This window comes from Hirsutella rhossiliensis (genome assembly GCF_020360975.1).
Source record: "Hirsutella rhossiliensis strain HR02 chromosome Unknown scaffold00001, whole genome shotgun sequence".
Lineage (NCBI taxonomy): Eukaryota > Fungi > Ascomycota > Sordariomycetes > Hypocreales > Ophiocordycipitaceae > Hirsutella > Hirsutella rhossiliensis.
This window is the reverse complement of record NW_025408667.1, coordinates 2961414-2983802: the sequence shown is the minus strand read 5'-3', so window position 1 is coordinate 2983802 and position 22389 is coordinate 2961414. Positions and strand designations below refer to the sequence as shown.

At 58.9% G+C, this 22389-nt stretch overlaps 7 protein-coding genes across 7 annotated transcripts; 2 read left to right on the top strand and 5 right to left on the bottom strand.

Moving 5' to 3' along the window:
* Positions 1-142: 142 nt before the first annotated feature.
* HRG_00381 (uncharacterized protein) lies at positions 143-1668 on the bottom strand (the record flags this gene model as incomplete). Its single annotated transcript, XM_044858852.1, has 2 exons — positions 143-1510; positions 1630-1668. The coding sequence occupies 2 exons, from the start codon at positions 1666-1668 to the stop codon at positions 143-145; spliced, it is 1407 nt and encodes a 468-aa protein (XP_044725252.1).
* A 522-nt stretch (positions 1669-2190) lies between these two features.
* HRG_00380 (sulfate permease family domain-containing protein) lies at positions 2191-4694 on the bottom strand (the record flags this gene model as incomplete). The annotated part of the gene is made up of 4 exons (XM_044858851.1): positions 2191-2919; positions 2974-3487; positions 3547-4176; positions 4234-4694. 4 exons carry the CDS (start codon positions 4692-4694, stop codon positions 2191-2193), a joined length of 2334 nt encoding a protein of 777 aa, XP_044725251.1.
* Positions 4695-5693: 999 nt separating this feature from the next.
* HRG_00379 (3-ketoacyl-CoA thiolase, peroxisomal) lies at positions 5694-7139 on the bottom strand (the record flags this gene model as incomplete). Its single annotated transcript, XM_044858850.1, has 4 exons — positions 5694-6118; positions 6193-6769; positions 6829-7009; positions 7075-7139. 4 exons carry the CDS (start codon positions 7137-7139, stop codon positions 5694-5696), a joined length of 1248 nt encoding a protein of 415 aa, XP_044725250.1.
* A 1265-nt stretch (positions 7140-8404) lies between these two features.
* Positions 8405-9536, top strand: HRG_00378 (glycosyl hydrolase catalytic core domain-containing protein; the record flags this gene model as incomplete). The annotated part of the gene is made up of 3 exons (XM_044858849.1): positions 8405-9012; positions 9077-9320; positions 9495-9536. 3 exons carry the CDS (start codon positions 8405-8407, stop codon positions 9534-9536), a joined length of 894 nt encoding a protein of 297 aa, XP_044725249.1.
* Positions 9537-11409: 1873 nt separating this feature from the next.
* Positions 11410-14952, top strand: HRG_00377 (e1-E2 ATPase domain-containing protein; the record flags this gene model as incomplete). Its single annotated transcript, XM_044858848.1, has 5 exons — positions 11410-11610; positions 11685-11884; positions 11943-12551; positions 12606-13240; positions 13292-14952. The coding sequence occupies 5 exons, from the start codon at positions 11410-11412 to the stop codon at positions 14950-14952; spliced, it is 3306 nt and encodes a 1101-aa protein (XP_044725248.1).
* A 575-nt stretch (positions 14953-15527) lies between these two features.
* Positions 15528-16241, bottom strand: HRG_00376 (carbonic anhydrase domain-containing protein; the record flags this gene model as incomplete). The annotated part of the gene is made up of 1 exon (XM_044858847.1): positions 15528-16241. The coding sequence occupies one exon, from the start codon at positions 16239-16241 to the stop codon at positions 15528-15530; it is 714 nt and encodes a 237-aa protein (XP_044725247.1).
* Positions 16242-18860: 2619 nt separating this feature from the next.
* On the bottom strand, positions 18861-21461 carry HRG_00375 (transcriptional regulator Medusa; the record flags this gene model as incomplete). Its single annotated transcript, XM_044858846.1, has 5 exons — positions 18861-19292; positions 19386-20050; positions 20093-20854; positions 21050-21236; positions 21417-21461. 5 exons carry the CDS (start codon positions 21459-21461, stop codon positions 18861-18863), a joined length of 2091 nt encoding a protein of 696 aa, XP_044725246.1.
* Between the last annotated feature and the right edge of the window lie 928 nt (positions 21462-22389).

The following is a 22389-nucleotide window of genomic DNA, read 5'->3' as shown; positions in this document are numbered from 1 at the left end:
ATTTGGTGTTTGAAAAAGCATGCGTCTTCCGTCAAGTTGCGAGTCGACTTCCAAGGACCGACCACAGCGAAAGGGGTAAACAGAGGGAATAACGAAGAACCAGATAGCACAAGCAAGTGAAGAGGATAAGACCCCCGTTGAATCAAATCTCCATGGACGTCTCCCATTCCCCTTCTTCAAACCCGTCGGGCAGTTCGAATGCGGGACTCGCAGGCCTTGGCGGCAGCTCCGACTCCGGCGCGGGCGGCGCGAGGAAGAGGTGGCGATACTGGTACTCGGGGACGGGCGTGAGGCCGCGCAGCGCACGCCTCTCGTTGACGGCTCGCTGGACGCAGCCGAGGGCCTGGAAGTCGACCTTGGCCGAGGTCCCGAGGTCGCGGTTGGGGAAGCCGGCGTCGTACACGTCCTCGCGCCAGTGGCGGCTGGCACCGCGCTCGTCGTAGCCGCAGGACGTGGTGCTGAAGTGGCAGAGCTTCTCGAGGCGCGCAATTTCTGGCAGCACGTCGGCCCATCTGCTGGTGGTGAGAAGCACGCGGTTCAGCTCCAGCGTGTGCAGCGTCCCGGCGCTTTCGACGGTCACGCTCAGCAGTGCGCGGCTGGGCAAGCTCACCCCCGCGAGGTGCACCGTGCGCAGGCTGAGAAACGTCTGGCCTGCGAGGCCGGCGAGGTTGACGTGTTCGCAGCGCGTGCTGATGGAGAGGCTCTCCAGGTCGAGGTTGGGCGTCTTGTCCAGGACACCGAGGAGCAGCGCCGCGTACCCGCGCTTCGGCAGCGGCCCCGCCTGGCCCAGCTCCTTCATCTCGTCCCATGGGAAGCCGGCGTTGTCGATATTGTCCCAGATGCCGAGATCCACATGACGGAGGCGCCGCACCACCGTGTTCATGGACAGCTGCCCCGGCGACTCGCCAGCCAGCTGCTGCAGCTCGACCGAGGCAGGCAGCCAGAGACTCAGCCTCCTGAGATACGGCAGGGGCACACGGCGCAGCGCCTTGATAAAGGCCTCAGTCACTTTGTTTGAATTGCCCATTTCCTCGAACAAATCCTCGGGCCTCTCGTTTGTCCTCGACGAGTATCCCACCAAGTTGCGCACCGCCAGCGTCTCGAGGCGACCCGCCCTTGCCATAAAGATGGGCAGCACAAACGCGAGGTTCCGGAGGTAGCAGCCGATCCAATAGCGGTCCACGCAGTTGCGCGGCACGTCAAAGTTGACCCGGAAGTGGCGGATGCAGTCGTTGTAGATGTTGTCGCTGAAGGTAAGCAGAGCCTCAAGCCGCGTCATGTTGACCACGCTCGACTTGGTCACGTCATACGACACGTCGATGTGGCTGAAGAGGAGCTGCGATGCCACGGCGCAAAAGGCTCGGTTCACAAGGCGCAGGTTGGCCAGGTTTCGCTTGCTTTGCTGGTTGCGAAGGCCGTCTGGCATGAGCTCGTTCCAGGCCTTGTTGCCGAGGCCCTGGTAGAGGTGACTCCAGGCATGGCTATTGCCGCTCTCGACGTTGACGACAATCTATACGGGTGAGCGAGCCGTTTTGAGGGCGCCTTTTCGACGACAAGTGCTGGGGAGGGAGGAGAAACAAAAGAAGCGCTTCAGGTCGGGAAGAGGGAAAGAAAGGGGAAATGGCATACAAGCCTAAGAATATCCAGAGTCGCGTTTCCAAGGCTCATGTTGTCGAGATGACCGAAAGTCGGCGCGTTTTTCCAGATAAAAGGAAGCAAAGGATGCGAGAAAAGGATGAGGGATGAAAAAAGTGCGCGATGCCAATGAGTTTCCTTCAACTCGGCGCCGTTTCCATCTGGTCACGAGAACGACGTTTACTCGGTTGTCCACGCAACAGGCACTCTTGGCCAATCACATCGAGTGCTGTCGACTGACGCGGCAGCTGGGCGCGTAGCTCCTGCTGGGCAGCTGGCGAGCCGTTGCCAGGTGGCTCGGACTATGAATCTCTGCTCCTTACGGGACTGTCTGCTGCCCTCTGTCAAGTGCAAGAGAAAAGGTATGTAAGTCTTTCAACCCCATTGCTCCCTGACGCCCTCTCTGGCAGATTTCTAGAGCCCAACACAGTAGTAGACATGCAGAGTCCGGATGCGCTTCGCCTTGCCTGTACGCGCCCGTGCAAGCAGCAAGACCCGTCCCCTCGCCGAGCAGCAATGCCTCCTTTGCTCCGTTCGACGCCCCTGGCCGGCTGGCTAATCCTGAGCGCTGCTGGTGCCGCTCCTCTGCCCGATGCTCTCCTCGTACTCTGTCCAGCGCAGCGCCTCCTCCACGTCCATGACAAAGTGCGACTCACCGCCGCACAGCGCCACGATGCCGCTCCGCTCCATGAGATGCCATACCGGGTGATTGCGTCGGGACGGCCCACGAGAGAAGAAGACGCGCACCCCGCGCGCCCGGTAGCTCTGCACAATCTCCTCCAGGACCTGGGTCCCAGACCCGTCCATCGACGTCACCCCGTGAATGTCGAATATGATGTTGCGGTTCGACTCTTGACTGCGTATCCGCGGCAGCGCCGGGTGCGCCCTCGACGTCCCGTACAGCTCGAGCCGGCGCAGCCGCGCCTTGAGCTCCCCGGTGTTGGCAAAGGTCAGTGGCTCGGGGATCTTGACGATGAGGCACCCTTCGATAAACTCCAGGCTCGGGTTGTCCGCCTCGGCGTTTTCGAAGCGGTTTGTGCCTGGGATGCGGCCCAAGATCTGGATCCTAGGCCTCGTGCTGTGCTTGATGACGAGCAGGATGGAGATGCCCACGCCGAGAGCTATGCCCAGGGCGAGCGAGTAGAATATGGTCGAGAGAAATATGATGGCCATGAGCGACAGTTCCTTCCAGCCACCGATACGCACGAAGAATGAGATGTCGTGGGGTGCTTCTTCTATCAGCGACCACGCCACCACGGAAATCATGGCCGAAAGCACGGGCTTCTGCACACTTGGTCAGCATCGACCACGACGAACTTCATACATTGGTATACTCACCGGTAGGTAGTAAAACTGGGGCAGGAGAAACAGGATGGACAGCAGGGAAATCAAGCTCAGGAAAATGGAGCTCATCGGGCTCTTGCCGCCCGTCGACTTGTTCACCTTGCTTCGCCCGTAGCCTCCAAATGCAGGCAAGCTCATGAAGCTGGCTCCCACCAGGTTGGCGACGCCTAGCGCAATCATCTCGCGGTTGGCACTCAGCTCCATGCCCTGGATCGTGTCACTGCCCCCGAGACTCTTGGCTGCCACGGACGACTCGAAGAAGCCGAGCAACGCGATGAGAAACGACGTTGACATGGCGTCACGGATGTGGCGCATGTGCGAGAGCTGAAAGGGCCAGCGAAAGACGAAGAGGTTGCCAGTGGCGGCCCTGACGGTGCCGAGGACGTCGACTCCTTGCTCATCCCATCTGAAGTGGGCACAGAGAATGGCAGACGCGACAACGATAAGGAATCGGTCGGGGATGAAGACGACGGAGGGGAAACGTGGCTCGAGCCGCTTCTTGAGTTCACTTGACAAGAGTTAGCATGGCCGACGTCACATCCCAGGACGCCCGGAGCCTAGCCTTACCGACAGGTCATGATGACGAGGAAGCTGATGCCGGCAATGGCAAATGTTAAGTGATGGACGTCGCCGGCGTGTTCGATCATGAAGCGTATCTTGTCGACGCTGCTGCCGTGGCTGACTCTGGTATCGTCTGCGAGGTCGTTGAGCCCCAGTTCGGGAATCAGTTGGTCGACGGCGATGACGAACCCAATGGCGCTGATGAAGCCTCGCAGGAACGGCCTGCTCAGCACGCTGTCCAGGAAGCCCAGCCTGGCCAGACCGGCGATGAGGATGGTTGCCCCGGCCATGCCGGCGACCACGCCGCAAACCTGGGCGTGGAGAAGGGCGTCATTCTCGGAGCCGTGGCCTGAGTCGACGCTGTGCTGGACGACGCTGCCGACGAGAAGGGAGCCTGCCGCTTCCGGGCCGACGACCATCTGCGGGCACGAGCCCAAGAGGGCGTAGACGAAGGGGTTGAAGACAAACGAGTAGAGCCCGTGGATGGGCGGGACGTGAGCGAGATTGGAGGCGAGAGAGAGGCCCATGGGCAGGTAGAAGGAGGCCATGGTCAAGGCAGCGATGAGATCGCCCTTGAGGTAGGACATTTTGTACTGCCCGATCCAGTTGAAGAAGGGGATGTAGTAGGCCAAGTACCTGGCCGATTCTGTCAGCGGTTCGCACTCGCAGGGCGGGTCGATTGGTGGCACTCACATCAAGGGCGTGAATCGAAAGCCGGCCTGCTGGGCGAGCTGGCTGCTCTGGTCCATCTTCTTAGTCCGCATCCTGGCCTTGAGCCACCTCTTCCAGTCGTCCGTGCCGCCGAGATGAGAAGCCGTGCTATCGAGCGAGACGACCGAGGCGCCCGAGCCCATGGCATCGCCGTTGCCGCCGCCGAGGCCATTCGTCGGACTGGACGGGCGGGGACTAAAGGTGCCGTGGTTGCAGACGCCGGGATGGACGCTGCACCGCTGGGCACCGTTGGCAACGAGCGGCGTCGACTCGCCGGCTGGCCCGTCGACCATTGGACGGCGCGAGGCGGCATCGCTGCCCTGGCTGTGGGCGCGACGGACGACAGGGGGGGTGTGGCTCTGGCGCAGTGCGCTCGGCTGCAGCGGACGATGACCGTTGGAGGCCGAGTTCTCGCGGCTGCGCGAGGGCCGACTTCCTGTCATGTTGCCGGCGCTGTCGTCGTCGTCGTCGTCGTCGTCGTTGTCGCCGCCACAGGCATCGGAAGGAGTGGCGCGAGTGTGAGCCTGCAATGTCGGAACCGTAGATGGTTTTCTCTGCTTGCTTCTCGTCGGGCCGCGGCAACGAGGCGGCGCCCTGCCACGGGGGGGAGTAATGCGGCTGAATTCGGAGGTTTCGGAGGGCGCTGGTTTTTGTCAGGCGGCAAAGCAGCGGAATCGTCGGCACGGTCTAGATGCGCAATGGCCAAACAATCTTCGAGGTCACATTGCCCGATCTCTTGACCCTCCCTTTTTTGTCGCAAGGAACGAGACAGGGGTTGCACAGCAGCCAGCTGCGCCAGGGGGCATGTGCAGAGTAACACAGAGCAGGTGGAACAGAGTGCACCCACTACAGGCTCGTCACCGGGCACTCTTTCGTAGCGCGCCCTACGCCTCACATCCTGTTCCTCGTACTTTATGGATACCGGCAAGCAAGGCAACAAATCCTACATGAAATATCGACTTGACGAGTTATACATACAGTGCGCACGGGTCCAGATCCAATCTACCGCCTTGGGCACGTGAACGTCATTCTCCAGGCACATGCAGATCGGGCCGGCGAGTGGCTTGCGTCCCATGCGGAGTACGTACTTGAGAACTTGCAGTGAGTTTGAAATGCCGTGGGGTCGGTGCTCAAAGAAGGTACAGTGGGTGTATCGGTGGTACAGGCTATCTGGTCGACCTGCTTTAGAAAGTTAAAGCGTGCCTAGCTCGAATGTCTCACAAAAAAAAACAAAAAGGTAGTCAAGCCGGGACCGATTCTCGAGGTACCTCACTTGATTACAAAGTTGTGCATTATTCAACTCTCTTATCTACCAAGAGCCAATGCCACTGCGGCGGCAGTCCGCGATCTCACGCCTACTCTATACAGAGACAGTGGGCAGGTAGACACCTCGATGCCGAGTAGCTGAGTACAAGAACATAATGCTTTGATCCCACAAAAGACTACATTTCGTTGACCAGCAGGCCCGCCATGCCCTGCCCAGTCCCTATGCACATGCTGACCAGCAGCATCTTCTTCTGCGATCGCCGTAGCTCGCTCAGGCCCGTGACGATCTGTCTCGCGCCCGTCGCACCGAGCGGGTGGCCCAGCGCAATAGCCCCGCCGCGTGGGTTCATCTTGTCCCACTCGAGACCCAGCTTGTCCCGGCAGTAGACGGCCATGGACGCAAACGCCTCGTTGACCTCAATCACGTCCATGTCGGCGAGCGTGACGTTGTAGATGGACAGCAGCTTGGGAATGGCGATGCTGGGGCCGATGCCCATGATGCGCGGTGCCAGGCCGGCGACGGTGGAGCCGACGTACTTGGCTAGGATGGGCTGGCCGAGCCGAACGGCCGTCGACCGCTTCATCATTATGAGAGCGGCGGCTGAGGTTCTCTTCTGATTAGCCTCTCGCCCCAGGTCGCTTGTGGCTTGCAAGACTTGGGCCGCAGTTTCTCACCTCCGTCCGTTACCTGGCTGGCATTGCCGCCGGTCGTGGTAGGTCCCCACTGCGGAAAGGCCGGTCGAACCTTGGACAAGCTCTCCGACGTGGTCCCGGGCCGGATGCCCTCGTCCTTGGTCAGAGTAACCTCCTTCCACTCGCCGTCGGGGCCCTTGATCTTGGTCGTGATGGGGACAATTTCATCGTCAAACAGACCGGCCTTTTGTGCCTTTTCCGCTCTCTGGAAGCTCTCGGCCGCGTACTTGTCCATCTCTTCCCGGGCAATGTTGAAGTCGCGGCTCACATTCTCGCTAGTCCAGCCCATGGGCTGCATGCAGTCGGCGGCCTCTTGGCTCTGGTTCAGGACAGTCTCGTCAAAGGGCTTCTCGAGACGGTCGCCGCCCTCGGACATGGTCTCGGCGCCGCAGGCGATGCCAACCTGGATCGAGTTGTTGGCGATGGCATGCGCAATGTCGGCCGTCGCCTTCAGCCCCGAGGAGCAGAAGCGATTCACCGAGTAGGCGCCGGCGGTGTTGGGGAAGCCGGCAGCCAAGGCGGCGGCACGGAGCTTGTAGGCGGCTTTGCCATCCGACACCTGCAGGCCCCGAACGTGGTGAGCGACGGCCTACATCAAGGGAAGGGGGGTTGACTTGCGTTTCCGAGGGCAATGTCCTCGACAAGGGCGGGGTCGAGGCCGCTGCGGTTCTTGACTTCCTTGAGGAGAGCGTAGACCATGTACTCGAGGCTCGTGTCCTTGAAGCCGCCTTTTTTGGCCTTTGTCAAAGGCGTGCGTATCGCCAGGGTAATGACGACGTCGTCGGCATTCTTGGATTGGCTGGAGCAGAGAACATTGCCAGTCAGCGGGCAATCAAGGTTGAGCTAGATGCGATGGAGGAATACATCTTGCTCAACGACGACCCAGGCGCCAGGTGCTTGATGATGGAACCGATGCGCTCGACAGCCATCGCGAAGGTGCCTGTCTGTGGGAGGATGAAGCTGGTAGAGGAGCAACATGCACACTTGGCACGGGAAAGGTTGTTATGGGCGTGTCGGCAGAGGGCGGTCTACGGCGAATGCTGTCGTCGACGGGATGGACGGAAGACCGAAGGGTCCGCCGGCATGGGGTCGATGAGCCGAGGCAAAAGGAAGAAGTGTGCTGACTAATGAATCGTGCTGCAACAGAATGGCAAACTCGTTCATTTTCTCCTTCTCCCAGTGCTTTCACTTAATCTTCCCTCAGTCTATCCGTAAGAAGGCCTTGGACTCCATTTCCTCTCCCAGTATCTGTCGTGAGGCGTCCCCTTCAGATGCATCGGCGTCTCCGGAGCATCGTGATTGATGGCCGCCAGTTGCCGACTGCAGATGGAGAGTCAGTTGACATTTATCGAGTTGGGGGACAAATAAATAACTATGCGCCTACGGTTCATTCACTCGATATTTGAAGTGAGATCTCTGTACCAAGTAACTTACACGTCAACGAGATCTGGCCACGAAGCCGTGGCTGCTGGCCCCTACCTACCCCAAGCCCAGTGAAGCCGTTGCGGCTACAGAGTGTCTGACCTCCTGCAGAGCACTCACTAATTACTACTCCGTAGTAGCTGACATGGACCCGCCACGGCGCTTCTGGCGCTCGCGTCGACCCGGCCCGAACCCCCTGGACAAGTGACAGACTGGGTGCGGGTGCCTCGTATTGAAAAAGCTCCGGGATCCTCTTTTGAATTTGCACCACCTGCCCAGCAAGGAAGGAAGTGGAGGGTCATGAACCACTCGCCAGTCTTCCCACCCCTGGCCATGTGGCTGCAGCAAAATGCAGCTTTCAGGTCGCGTCCAGGTTCCCATTTCCTTGTCCCTCTTTGCCCTTTCCCTCCTCCTCTTTCGCTCATCCCGCTGTGGCCTCTTTTCGTCGCTCCTTAGCCCCTTGATGCGCCATCGTCCACCGACTATAGAGACCTCAGACGACAGCCCACCACCGTTGCGACCGACAGCGACGACGCCCAGGCGCCATTCGAAGCCCGCTCGAAGCCTTCGCTTTCCAACTCTCTTCCTGTCGCAATGACGACGCTTTAGAGCTGCCCTTTCGGCTCGATTGCTTTCCACTTCCCATTCCTCAATCCCGCCAACTTCCGATTTGGCGAACCCATCGTCTGTCGCCTCAATTCTATTTTTTGGACGTCTCTTTATCGCAGTCGAATACCCCCAATCTCCGTCCCCCGGAACAATTCTCTCCACCATGAGGCTTCTCGCCGGACTACTCGCCGCTTCTGCCCTCGGACAGGCGGCCTCGTCGAAGCGCGGACTCTGCTTCACGCCAAACGAGAATCACCCCGAGGACAACCAAGTCTGGGTCAAGCCTGGTAGTGACCTGAAATGGTATTACAACTACCAGAGCCTCCCTTCCCCCGCCTACGCCGGTCTGAGTCAAGAAGAGCTCGAGTATATTCCCATGATGTGGGGCCTCGGTCCCAATCCCAATGACACGACCTTTTTTGACCAAGTCAAGAAGCTCGTGGACGAGGGGAGGAATATTCAGCGCGTACTGGCTTTCAATGAGCCGGATGCCGACGCCAGCGTTGGCGGAAGCAACGTCAAGCCCCAAGACGCGGCCCAGGCCTGGGTTGCCAATTTTGAGCCCCTTGGCAGGATGGGCATCAAGCTTGGCCTGCCGGCCTGCACCGGCGGTCGTGGAGGCCTGCCTTGGCTGAAGCAGTTCCTGGGGAACTGCTCAGACTTGGTGAGCACGGCCGGTGAAAGAAAGAATTGCACCTGGGACTTCCTGCCGGTCCACTGGTACGACAACTTTGCCGGGCTTGCCTCTCATATTGGCGAGCGCAAGGCTACGTGAGTCACCGCTTCTGTCAATGCTTCCGCGCAGGCGAGCTCGAGCCTAACCTTGTCCTCGCAGATGGCCAGATGCAGAGATTTGGATAACCGAGTACGCCTATGCGCACCAAGACCTCGGCCCGACTCAAGACTTCTTCAAGCAGACGGTTGACTATTTTGACAAACTCGACTACATCGGCCGCTACTCGTACTTTGGCGCCTTTAGAGCAAACAAGGCAAACGTTGGGCCCAACGCTGCCTTTCTCAGCAACGGGGGTCAGCTGACAGACATTGGATCCTGGTATCTGGGCTTTGACGCCACTGGCGTGAGCCCCCAAAGCGGGAAGTCCTCGACAGTTGCGCACAGTGCGAAGCTATTAGGGGCCTTTTTTTTTACGGCGCTCGTTGTCGGTTGGTTTTCATAGATGGCGGCGGTGTATCGGATTACAGCATGCATTTGGGGACCACATTGAGCTAATGAAGAGAAGGTGTGCTTATAGAATGGCTTCATCAGAAATGCGGGGGACATGTACATATGGTGATTTACAAGTCGTCATTCATAGGACAGAGGTTATGGCCGCCTCCTAGCAAGCAGTTTGTGCTGTGACGTATCTAGTGTCCTGGACACGAGCGTATGAGCGAACATCGTGATGATGGCCTTGTTGGGAGTTTGCCTCGTTAGCTGCTGGGGAGCTGCAGAGCGCAAAACATGCAAGCCGGCACTAGATGGACCATGGCCCGCAGTCCATGACTTGGCAGTCATTTTCTGAATGCATGTTGACACGTGCTTGGATATTGGAATTGTAGGATGGGACGATGCGGCGTAGGGGAGTTGGTGCCGTGAGATGCATTTTGCAGGGCATCTCGCGACGAGGAAGGTCGGGCCAAACTCAGCCACATGTTCCGATTGCGGGACCCGCCCGGTCCTTGCGTGGATGCGCCCGGGGGCACTCAGCCTCACGCATCACGACGCGGCTCAGGCCATGTTCTGGGCGTGACCACGGCAGCACGGACGGGCAGGTAGGACATCCACGGTCGCCATCGGGAGGGCGCAGCAGGGCGGCTCGGGGGAGGTGAGGGGGCACGTGACTCGGCGCTTGGAGGAATGCCAAGGCTCGGCTCTTGGCGATGGGGCTTGGGGAAACGGAGGTAAGCCGGGATGGGAAGGCGTCGAGAAGCTGATGGCACGGCTTGGCTTGGCTAGGGTCTAGGCCTATTTTAGACACTGGCTGAAAGCTTCCTTTGCACGATCGGTATGGCCCTCGGTCTGCTAGACGATTGGCGGGCAAAAGCAGCACTTAGTCACTAGTCCTGCAGTTCATGGGCACGGCACAGATAAGCTTATTGTGTGCACCGCCAGTCATCGGGGTGCATCGAGGCGCCATGTGCGCGCCGGGACCAGCATCCGTAGGTGTTGATGAAGCCGTGCGTATCCGTACAGTATCCGTATGTAACTTATTCTTGGCAGAGCCGTTATCAGGATTCGAGGCCACGCGTTGCCAAGGGTGTCTTGGCACTGTTTCTTGGCATGGGAGAGAAAGTGCGACGGGGGCTTCAGCGTCACGTGGGATGGGCGAGAGCCGTCTTTGCGCTGAATGCCGGGAGGTGAGCGCCCATGGCTACTGGTGACGAGTCCATTCTCTCGTAATTGAGAGCACGTTTCCTTGCCCCAGCCGTTCCCGTCGGCACGCCAAGGCGGGGCGTGGTGCTGATTGGATGAATCATGATGGAAGGAGCCTCATGGAACAACAGGTCGGCTCTCCGCAGGCGGCAGGTGCAGGCGGCAGGTGCAGCGAACTCCAGGTTTTTCCTTCTACTGCCCCAGACGCTCATCGCCTCAGGTTCAAAGATTCCCCTCCATACCAAACGGCGCCGTCTTCAGCCGTATGCAGCAGACGGCCATCCCTAGGATTGATGCTTTCGCCAAGCCTCACGACCGCATCTCGTCGAGCCACCATTGCGGTCCCTTGACGTCACGCCACGAACGTTGGAGCGTGGAGAAGGAGGGCGACGCTGTTGACTCGCTGGGCGCATTGCAAATTGTGGATAGAGAGGCTTCGCCAAGAGTTCCGAGTTGCCCATGGCCCCATTTCATCATGGCTCGGCAGAAAGCAACACTCGGCCGTAGTCCACGAATACTAATATCGGCTGGTCCCCGCCTCCCATGACTGTCTGCGAACCTTGATGCTCGAGATAACAACTGCAAAGGTCGACCCAAACAAACGTCTCTCCTCACCCAGTCCAGTCGACTGAAACCTCCAACAATAAAGGTCGACACTTAGGCCATTGTCTCAGTCAACTGACCAAAAGCACACGCACGCATCACATCGTCGTCTATGAATCAACTCCGGACCTTGACGAGCCTGTGCCCCGCATCCGAGCACGGATTCTTCTGCTACCTGCCGCCTTGCGATAATGGCTGAGTTCCCAAAGCACCCCTTCCTCCTGTCTGTCGAGGAGACGGCCCAGGCCCTCTCCACCGACATCGACAAGGGCCTCACCTCGGCACAGGTTGCCCAACTGCAGGAAATATACCCCAAGAATGAACTCAACGTGGGGCAGGCCATCCCCTGGTACAGCATCCTGACCAAGCAGCTTCTCAATGCCATGATTATTGTACGTCAATACTCCCTTTGCCATTGGCCCGCCCTGCGTCTGTGTCGGCCAATCGTCTAACATGGATTCTGCAGGTTTTGGTATTTGCCATGGCTCTCAGCTTTGGCATCGAGGATTACATCGAGGGAGGCGTCCTCGCCTTCGTCATCGTGCTCAACGTCACCATTGGCTTCTGGCAAGAGTACCGCGCCGAGAAGCACATGGATGCTCTCCGCGCCCTCTCTTCCCCCAGCGCCATGGTATTGCGCGATGGCAAAACCCAAGTCATCTCCAAGTGAGCCGGCCCGTTCCTCGCTTTGCAGCCGCGACAGCCACGACTAACCGTGTCGCAGTCCCGAGGTAGTTCCAGGAGACATCGTGCTGCTCAAGATGGGTGACACCGTCCCGGCAGATCTGCGAATCTTCGAAGCCATGAATCTTGCCTGCGAAGAGGGCCAGCTCACTGGCGAATCCATTCCCGTCGAGAAAATCTCGGACAACGGCATCCTGGTTCCGGGCACCGAGAAACAGGCCACGTCTGAAGAAGACATCGGTATCGGCGATAGAGTCAATATGGCCTATGCCACCACTGTCGTCCGAAAGGGCAGAGGCCGTGGCGTCGTTACGGCCACCGGCATGGCCACAGAGGTTGGCAAGATTGCTGCCTCTACTTCCAAGAAGCGACGCAAGGCTGGCCGCTCCATGAACTGGCGCAAGTATGGCAAGAGACAACCCGTCGTTGGGCTCTCCAAGCGCGTCTACGACAGCATTGGGAAGTTCTTGGGCTTGACGGTGGGGACTCCTCTGCAGCGGAAGCTGTCTGCGCTGGCCTACATTCTCTTTGGCGTCGCCATCATCCTCGCCATGATCGTCTTTGGTGTCAATCATTTCAACCTGCGCAACGAAGTCATCATTTACGCCATCTCGGTCGGCATCGCCATCATCCCCGAGTCACTTGTCGCGTGAGTTGTCCCTTGAAGCTGCTGTATCGGCAAGAATGCTGACACCTGCCGTAGCGTCCTAACCATCACCATGGTTGTCGCCGTCACCGTGATGCGCAAGGCCAACGTGGTCGTGCGAGATCTGTCTGCGCTCGAGGCACTTGGTGGTGTCACCAACATTTGCTCCGACAAGACTGGTACTCTGACCGAAGGCGCCATGATTGTCCGAAAGGCTTGGATCCCTTCTTCCCACCTCTACACTGTCCGCGAATCCCAAAACCCCAACGATCCCACCAAGGGCCGCGTGACGTATTCGCAGAACAGAGACGAGCCGGCGCCCGAAAAGGAAGAGCCCAAGCGCGATTACGACAAGGAGCGAAGTGCCGCGGGCATCAAGTTTGATGTTCCGGACGAGAAGCTTAACCCTAGGCCCAAGGACCCGGAGCCAGAGAGTGAGACGGAAATGACGGACGAGCTCCAGGCATTCCTGCTTTCGACCTCTCTGTGCAATCTTGCAACTGTTCGGTACGACAAGGAGGAGGAAAAGTGGCAGACGACTGGCGAACCGACCGAAATTGCCCTCCAGGTGTTTGCCCACCGCTTCAAGCAGGGCAAGAAGACTCTAGAGGGCAATGGTTGGAAGCAGCGCGCCGAGTTCCCCTTTGACAGCTCCATCAAGCGCATGTCTGTCATTTACGACGCCCCCGAGGGTGAAAGCGGCTCCATCATTGAGACGCAACGGAGCATGGTCTTCACCAAAGGCGCCGTGGAGCGCGTCCTCGACCTCTGCTCATACATTGGGACGGGTGCTGAGCAGCAGATGGTGACGGAGGAGCTCAAGGAGATTGTCCTCAACCAAATGAATGAGCTCGCCTCACAGGGCCAGCGAGTCCTTGCCATTGCTTACCGGCCCTGGGGTGGTCGATTCACGGCCAAGCAGTCCACCTCTGCGGCCGAAGACGAGAAGCTGCGGTCCGAGGTGGAGAGGGATCTGGTGCTTCTCGGTCTTGCGGGCATCTACGATCCCCCGCGCCGCGAGACGAAGCATTCCATAGGAGAGTGTTCGCAGGCTGGCATCAAGGTGCACATGCTCACGGGCGATCACCCAGAAACTGCCAAGGCCATTGCAAAGGAAGTCGGCATCATCCCCAAGAACCTCGGCATCCTCCCCGACAAGGTGGCCCGGGCAATCGTGCAAAAGGCGACGGATTTCGACAAGATGGCGGACGAGGAGATTGATGCGCTGGAGGAACTGCCGCTCGTCGTTGCTCGGTGTGCTCCCGACACAAAGACGCGCATGATTGAGGCTCTCCGCCGCCGAGGCGCCTTCATGGCCATGACTGGCGACGGCGTCAACGATGCGCCCTCGCTGTCGCGGGCTGATGTCGGCATCGCCATGGGGTCGGGATCCGACGTGGCAAAGTCGGCGTCCAAGATTGTGCTCACCGACGACAAGTTCAACTCCATCGTGGCCGCCATCCGCGAGGGTCGTCGAATGTTTGACAACATCCAGAAGTTTGTGCTGCACCTGCTGACCTCGAACGTCGGCGAGGTCATTCTCCTGATTGCCGGGCTCGGCTTCGTGGACCGGACGGGCTTCTCCGTCTTCCCCGTCTCGCCGCTGCAGATCATCTGGATCAACATGGTGACATCTTCGTTCCCCGCCTTTGGCCTGGGTCGCGAGCAGGCGGCCGCCGACGTGATGCGCAAGCCCCCGCAGGACAAGAAGCGCGGCGTCTTTACCAACCAAGTCATTGTCGACATGGTCGTGTACGGCGTCATCATGGGCGCCTGCACCATGTGCACCTTTGTCATCATCATCTACGGAGCCAACAACGGCGACCTGGGCTTTGACTGCAACACCAACTTCTCGGACGCCTGCATCCCGGTCTTCAGGGCGCGAGCCGCCACGTTTGCCGAGCTGACGTGGCTGATTCTCATCTCGGCGTGGGAGTTTAAGAGCCTGCGCCGGTCCATGTTCCGTCTGAATCCCGACGACGACAGCACGTTTCCCGTGTTCAAGGACCTTTACGCCAACAAGTTTCTCTTCTGGTCCGTCATCCTGGGTGGGCTGTCGGTGTTCCCAGTCGTGTACATTCCCTTTCTCAACACAAAGTTCTTCAAGCACACGGGCATTTCGTGGGAGTGGGCGCTGGCCGTGGGATTCACGATAGTATTTGTCGCAGGCATCGAGCTCTGGAAGCTGTGCAAGCGAACGTTCCGCCTCCTCGAGGACCGTCCCGTGCAGCGCGGCATCTGGGGCCAGGGCGGGCCGGACGACCAGGGGCCCAAGTTTCGCAAGACGCTTTCCATGTCGAGCTTCAGGACGTGGGCCTCCTTTTCGCGCAAGGACACGACCGACTCGACGTCGAAGCGCATCCCTTCGCGAACCACTTCTCAGGCGGCGCTGTCCGAGGTCTAACTAATGCAGGTGGGTGTCGGCCATGTGTTGATGAAAATGGAGAATCACCATGTATGGGTCTTTGTGTGTTTGGGGGATAATGAGCTGGAGGGCTGCATCTAATTAGTCCATGTCGTATAGGAGATGACGCCAGGAGGGATTTCTGGATATCTGGTGTGTTCTGTTGAGATACCACGATGAGCTTGGCTGCTCTCTTACACGTCTACCTTTTAATGAGAAGAGGAGGATACACTGTTGGCTACTGCAGACTTGATGTATAATTCTTTCCCCCGAGGCTGCCGTGAAGTGTTGATGGACATGGACATGGCAGGTCGTAGCGAGAGTAGGGAGCTGCAGTCACGCCATAGACAGGTTCGTAGAGACGTGTCCTCGGAGATGCGCTTACAAAGAGCCTTTCTCGAAGACGTAGAATGCCGCCAAGGGACGGTTGTATTTGTGTGTTTGAATCTATGTGTGGGGGTTACAAAACAAGAAGACGACGATTGTCGAGTGTCCCTGATGCGCCCAGCACGTTTCGACGCCAGACCAGGGCGGGATGAGGTCATTACAGACAACAGGTTGGCGAGCGGCATGAATCAGTCGGCGAGGTTGTAAATCTTCTGGACGTTGCACAGCATCGACTTGAAGTCAATCTTGAGGTCCTTGAGCAGGCCGTCGTGGAAGCCAAAGACCCAGCCGTGGACGACGGGGTACTGGTTGCGGGCGTACGACTGCTGGACGGCGGCCGTCTTGACAATGTTGCGGCACTGCTCCTCGACGTTGAGCTCGACGAGGCGATCATAGCGACGGGCGTCGTCGTGGATGGCATCGAGCTCGAGCTCATGCAGGCGATAGACGTCACGAATATTGCGAAGCCAGGGGTTCAGCAAGCCGAGATCCTTGGGGGTCATGGCGGCCTTTACGCCGCCGCAGCCGTAATGGCCGCAGACGACGATGTGCTTGACGCCGAGGTGTCGCACGGCGTAGTTGATGACGCTCATAACGTTCAGGTCGGTGTTGCAGACGAGGTTGGCGATGTTGCGGTGGATAAAGGCCTCGCCGGGCTCGAGGCCGGTGATTTGCTCGGCGGGGATGCGCGAGTCGCTGCAGCCGATCCACAGATACTCGGGCGACTGGCCGGCCGACAGGCGGGCGAAGTAGCCCGGGTCGCGCTGCTGCTTGTCGGCGGCCCAGGCGCGGTTGTTGGCGAAGAGGCGGTCGTGGGATTGGCGGAGGTAGCGGGTGAGGTCTTCGGGGGGAGGCGGGGGGGCGTCGTCGGCGGATGCCGGTGGGGCGGTGGAGGATGCCATCGTGTTGCTGTTGGTGGTGGTTGTGTTTGGGGACGTGGTGGTGGGAGGGCGCGTGGCTGAGGATATAAAGGGGGAGGAGGAGGAGGGAGCCGAGGTCGACGAGGAGGAGCGGTCGGATCGGGGAGGTGGCGGCGAGCGGCTGCTGCTTGCGCAACGACTCGTGATGCAAGCGGGCGCGGCTCGGAACAGCAACTGTCGACTCGGGGCAGGACCAAGGGCGCGCAACGCGATGATGCCGCGGGCGGGGAGACGAAGCATCAAGGCCGATAGCCCAACCAACGGCGTGGGGCGTCTCGGAAAAACCCAGCAAATTAAGCCCGCAAGAGATTGACAGGTACCCTCTCTTTCTCCGCGCCCGAAGAACCGAGCGTGGGTGGGGGGGGGCCAAACGCCGGCAAGAGAGGGGGGAGAAAGCGAGGGTGTGTGTGTGTGTGTGTGTGTGTGTGTGGTGGAGGTTATATTAGTTTGAGTTTGGGGAGAGAGCGGATCGGGAATGATGGATGTGTTTGGCGGGTTCGGATTGGGTGGTGCGACGCTTGTCTCTCTGTTCTTTTTACGGGCGGGGCGGCGCGGGCTGGACGGGAGCCAGAGCAATTACCGAGATACGTTTCAAGCGGTACCGTTGCTGGAGTCGACACCAACTTACCTACCCTATGACAACGTCCCCATGCTCCGACGTTATCTCTCCTGCAACGAATTAGCAGTCTCGGCGGGGGAGCCACCGCTCGCCCAGCATCCCTTTGTGTTCCCGTGTCAACAACGAACCGGTGGCTGCTGCAGGTAAGACGGATGGATCCGTGCATTCGTCTCCGCAACAGTAAGCAAGCACGCGCGTCTAATCCATCCGCGTCAGCACTGCTCCTTAACTTATTGTCTATCACCTTGGGGCTTAATTATAGCCATGTCGCGAACACCGGCCGGGGCGGGCGGGTCATGCATGCGCTGCAACTACTCCCGGCCCCGGGTCGCGCGCTGCAGTCGTGATGAGCGGGCTTGCATCGACTCCCGGACCCACGAGGAGCCATCAGCCGAGACAGACACGACAAGACCCGACGGGGTCCAACGTCGCAATCCATGCGGGGACGCCGAATGTCGCCCACACTGTCGGGCGTCTAACTTACCCACAGCCATGGAACCCAGTCTCCCATCGCATCGGCCCCAAGGTGAGCGTCGAGACATACATGCATACCAACACAATCACACACTCGCAAAACACCTCACATGTCGCAACCTCCTTTTCGCCTCCGACTGCGACGAGACCGTCCATCCATCAGACTCCCGTCCCGCGCCATGTCTTTGATCCCACCTCTCTCGCGGGATCCGTATCTTGTCCCGGTGGGTCAAGCGCCCGTCAGTCAGAGTCTCGGTCCTTGCCGAGGCCCAGACGTCAAGACTGAGAGGCCACTTGGACGACAGAGCCTGTTCATAGAGAGATATTATCAATTACGGTCCTAACTTCATTGGCCACCCGTCCCACGCTTTTCCTCCCTCCATCAAGAAAACATGTATGCGTTGGCGTCCCCGAGCCCATCCATTTCCTTCTCAAACAACACCTCGCAGTAAGTCGCTCGACATTCCAGCACAAAGATTAATAATAAATTAAGCTCCTCGGGGAAGAAAAAAAAAAGAGGCACGAGAGGTGGAAAAGGGCGTGAAAGGGTTGTGCTGCTCCGGCCGAGCCTAGGAGTTTCCGTCAAACGCGCAAAAGGGTATAAAATGCCTTGTAGAATCTTGCCACCTCAAACTTCTCCGACGAGTGGGCCGACGACCCAAAAGAAATCCACCCAGATTCGTACCTAGATCCATCGTCTATAGATTGACGCCCGAAAAAAGAGCCTGGACAGGCAGACGTGACGGCGAGGGCCAAGATGAGGACTGGGATGAAGCGATGCTTCAGCATGCCATTCGCTCGAGATGGTAGACAGAGTCAGTCACCACGCCCGTACCCATATCGACATTCATGTCACTCTTCGATGCATGTCTGGCGGGAACACAGGCTTGCTCAAGAGCGCGGGAAAACAAGACAATCACCCGAGGCCGTATCGACTTGCCAAGAAAATGGATACCTTGTCGACAAATCGTTCATTCTCCGGAAAAGATAGGGGATGCCATGCAAGATGAATGGCCGGCAGATTGATGCCATCCCTCCCAAGTATGTACGCCCCGCCGTCTGGTGCGTATCCATGGTGCAGACGAACGCCTCCATGACGCATCTAACCCCCTTGTGACGGGATTGACGGCGATGGTGCATGCAGTGCGGCACGCTTCGAAGTCGTGACGCCCAGCCGTGACTAGGGTGCCCGACGGCGTGGTGTGTCGGCTGCGATCTTGATTGGCCTACACCAACTCCGCCTGACTCACCCGTCCCTCCCTCTCGGCGCTCACGAGGCTGTCCCATGCAGTCATTCGACGACAGAGGACCTCGCACACAGCATGGCAGGAAGACTGCGAGCCAAGTTTGGGAGTAGGGGAGGAGACGGGGCAGGTGACAGTAGACGCAAATCGCCCACCATGCAAAACCCCTCACCAGCTCCCAACTCCCGACGCCGCGTAGCGACCGCAACTCCTAGTGGCAGACGTGTCTGCCGGAGCAGGGCGCCGAGTATCCCGGCGGATAGCTCATGCGCGCGGTGCGCCGTCTCCATACGTCGTCGCACCATAAACAGATTGACTCGTCGAGGGGTGATGAGACGCCAGGCTCGGGTAGCTGTCGGGATAGCTCGCAGAAGCCGTATCCCAGCGAGGCGGTGTCGCCGTGGACGGATGATGGCTGATGGGTGTGTGCAGCCCCGAGCTGCCGTAGCCGCCCGTGGAGACTGTACGCGTGTCGTACGTAGTCACGGCCGGGAGCGGCGTCGTGTTGATTCGCATGGGGGGCGCCTGTGGTTGCTGTTGCGGACTCGTGTGACGAATGTTGGGGCTGAGGGTGCGGGTGGCAGCCGCCGAGTACGTCGGGCCAGTCGTGTAGGGAGTCCAGGACGCTTGCGAGCCCGACAACGACCGAGGAGACGGGATGGATTCGTGCTGGCTCGAATGCACCGAGTACTGGCTCTGCGGATCGCCGTGGTGGGATGGCAGGCCGTGCTGCGATCCCATGCCCTGCCCGGGCGGTGTCGGCAACGGCGCATACGGAGCCGTGCCCACCGTCGTCATCATGTTGGCCGGAGGCAAGGTGCTGCTCGGGCTGGCGCTGTACTTGCCGATGATCTTTTTGAGCGCGGGTTCGAGAATTTTCCAGGGGAATACCTTGACGTCTTTCTCGATGTTGCGGGGCTTGGGATTGGGAAACCCCATGATGATTTTGAAAAATTCTTCGCTGTCAGCCTTAGCCTTGGACACCGTCATCGGATGGAAGCCTTCGAGGTTACGGCGGATGCGGTTCTTCTCCTCAACGCTGAAACGGTTCGGCGCCGCCACAAGCTGCTCAAGAAGATGGATTGTGTCGACCGACGTGACGAAGCACTCTTGCTTCTCGGCCCACCAGATGCATGAGATGCAGATGCTATTGGGAGGGCGGTCATTCACGGGAACGGCGCGGAAAGAGGCGGTCAGGCTTGAGCCCGTCTGAGACTTGCGGAACATGACGATGCGACGGCGGTTGTCCCACTCCTCCTGTGTCCAGTTCTCGGCCATTGTGTCTAGCTTGCCGTTGATTTTGAGGACGGCCTTGCTCGAGTAGAGTGAGATGGGATGGTACGGCCCGTTGCTCCCGGCGCCGTTGGCGATCGTGCTGGTGCGGATGAGCTGGGGAGTCCCGCTGCTTGTCGAGGAGGGCATCGGTAGTGGCGTCAAGCTAGGCCGACCTGATCCTAATCCCGCGTGATCCAGGACACTGGGTCGACCAGTGCTACCCAGCGTGGCCCCGAACCCGCTCCATCCTGGTGCCGGCCGGCGGTGATGGTAGTGCGGATCGGTAAAACTCGTGCTGCGGTAGGTCGAAATCATGTCTCCGTTGCCCTGCTGAAAATCGGGTGCATATTGAGATTGTTGAGACGGGTAGTCGTAGCTATTTGTAGCCGCGTCCGACGAGAGGTGGCCGTCGACTGCTTTGGGCGAGACGCTCGGCTGATCAACCTGCGGTCCAGGTGCCGAGGTGTCATGCTTGGGCATCTTGGTTGTCCGCGTGATTTCGTCCCCCGACCCTTCGAGATACTGAAAAGACCCGGCCACCGTCCGCGAGATCTCTTCCACGGACGGGCCTTCAATCACCAGTGACAGAGGCGCCGTGTTGCTGCTGCAGCCCGTGACCATGAGTTGCGGCGCGTCGGCGCTGCACGAGTACACAAAGCCAGAGCTATCCTGAGCCTCCCGGGTCACGTCCTGGATCGCGCACTTTTCGGAGCCGAAAGACAGGAAGACGTAGGGCATTGGTGATGACATGGAAAACAGATCGTACTGGGACGAGAACTTGAGGTAGACCTTGGTGCCAAACGTGCCTGACGTTGGGTGGCAGGAGAGCACCGTCGGCCCCGTGGGCATGTACTGAGCAACGGCATTATTCGAGGCGAAAGATTGCTGGTTGAGCTGAGCGAACTTGTCTGATTGTTGCGCGGAGAACGATGGCGCCGGATACTCGCCGTAGCCTGCATCCTGGTATCGTGTTGAATCGTAGCCTACTCGTCCTCGGGAAGCCACTGGGTTAGCATGCTTCTGCCCTCCATTATTCATCACAAACTGCCGTCCGAGACGCTCCTCTCCAGCGCATCGTGACGCCGCTATTTCGCGAACGAGCTGCTCTTTGGATCCCCGGTCTTCGAGGCCATCACCTCGACCTGCCAAGTACGCCATCCGCCCAATCAACCACTTACCATGCATTGAAGGCAGCTGCGCCTTGCCGTAGGTGGCCATGTCGAGGACCGTGGGAGGAGAGTCCCCGCGTGGATCTCCTCCGTTGGCTGCCCGAGCGGCTTCTTCGTACTTTAGCGTGAGAGTATCGGGGGATTCGAGCCTGTTGTCGACGCCAACGATTATCGGCTTTTGTGTTTGATATACTGGCTGCAGGATGTTAGTCCACGAGAGTGTTCTCCTTCTCCTCCAGGATAGACAGGTCAGAGGCGCCGTCTTTCCAGACCAGAAAGATGGAGCCAACAAGGTTAAGAGAGTACAGCGAGAAAGATATTGAAACCGGTTGAACAACACAGCCGTGTTGGAACAAGGTCTAGGCCACGAACTCACCTCGAAGAGTTTGTAAGATGGGGACTGGAACTTGACAGCAGACATGAAGCTGTCAGGGAAGGGATATAGTCCGCCTGGACAAGCAGGAAAGATCCCAAGGAGAAGGTGAAGAATGCCAAAGACTGTCTTGGGTAGGGAAGGTGGTTGCGGTAGCCGATAAAACCAGGTCTCGTCGAGGTCTTATTCGATGGGGAGCACTCTGGCAAGAAGGGGTTCCCTTCTGTCAGAACGGCTTGGCCTGTCGGAGATTTGATATGCTGTGGCCAAGAGTCGGATGCCTCTGATATTTTGCGGAGACCTGTCAGTAGTTGCTTTTTTTGCCCCGGGAGAGAAGGGGTGGGGAGAGGGACGTGTGTGGGTGAGACAGGTGCTGGGCAATGAGCCATCTTACTGGTTCGATGAGAGATCCTGGCAGTGGCAGAGGACGGTCCCGATCCTGGGCAGAGACAGTCGCATTCCAAAAGGGACGATCCCTTCTCTCGAATAAGGCAGGATACCTTGCCCTTCTTGACTCGAGTCTCTCGAATCGGTGAGCTGTGTGACCCGGAGAACGCACAGAGATAGGCTAGGTGGGGTGCCAGGAATGCCGGGTCATTGGCGTTGGGATATCTGACGAGGCAAGCAAGATTCCTCAAGCACCAGAAAAGCTGAGCCTGGTTGAGGAACGCGACCTGCTCTCGTCGGGGCGTGCTACCAAGCACCGTGTGGCTTGACTTCTTACCAACCACAACGGATTAGCAACCACTCGATCAGCCCAGCAACTTGGTGTCAAGCAGGCAAGTTGCTTAGGAGCTGGTCCGTCGGGAGCGGCATAGGAGGGGACACGGACATCAGCACAGAGGGAGCCACACGTACATGGCTTTTAAACGCCTGACCAGAGCGGCACTTGGCAGAAGCGGGCTTCCAACAGGCCCAGAGGAGAGTCGTCCTTGCTTGAGGGCAGTGGAGCTGCGAATGATTGCGCTATGCAGGA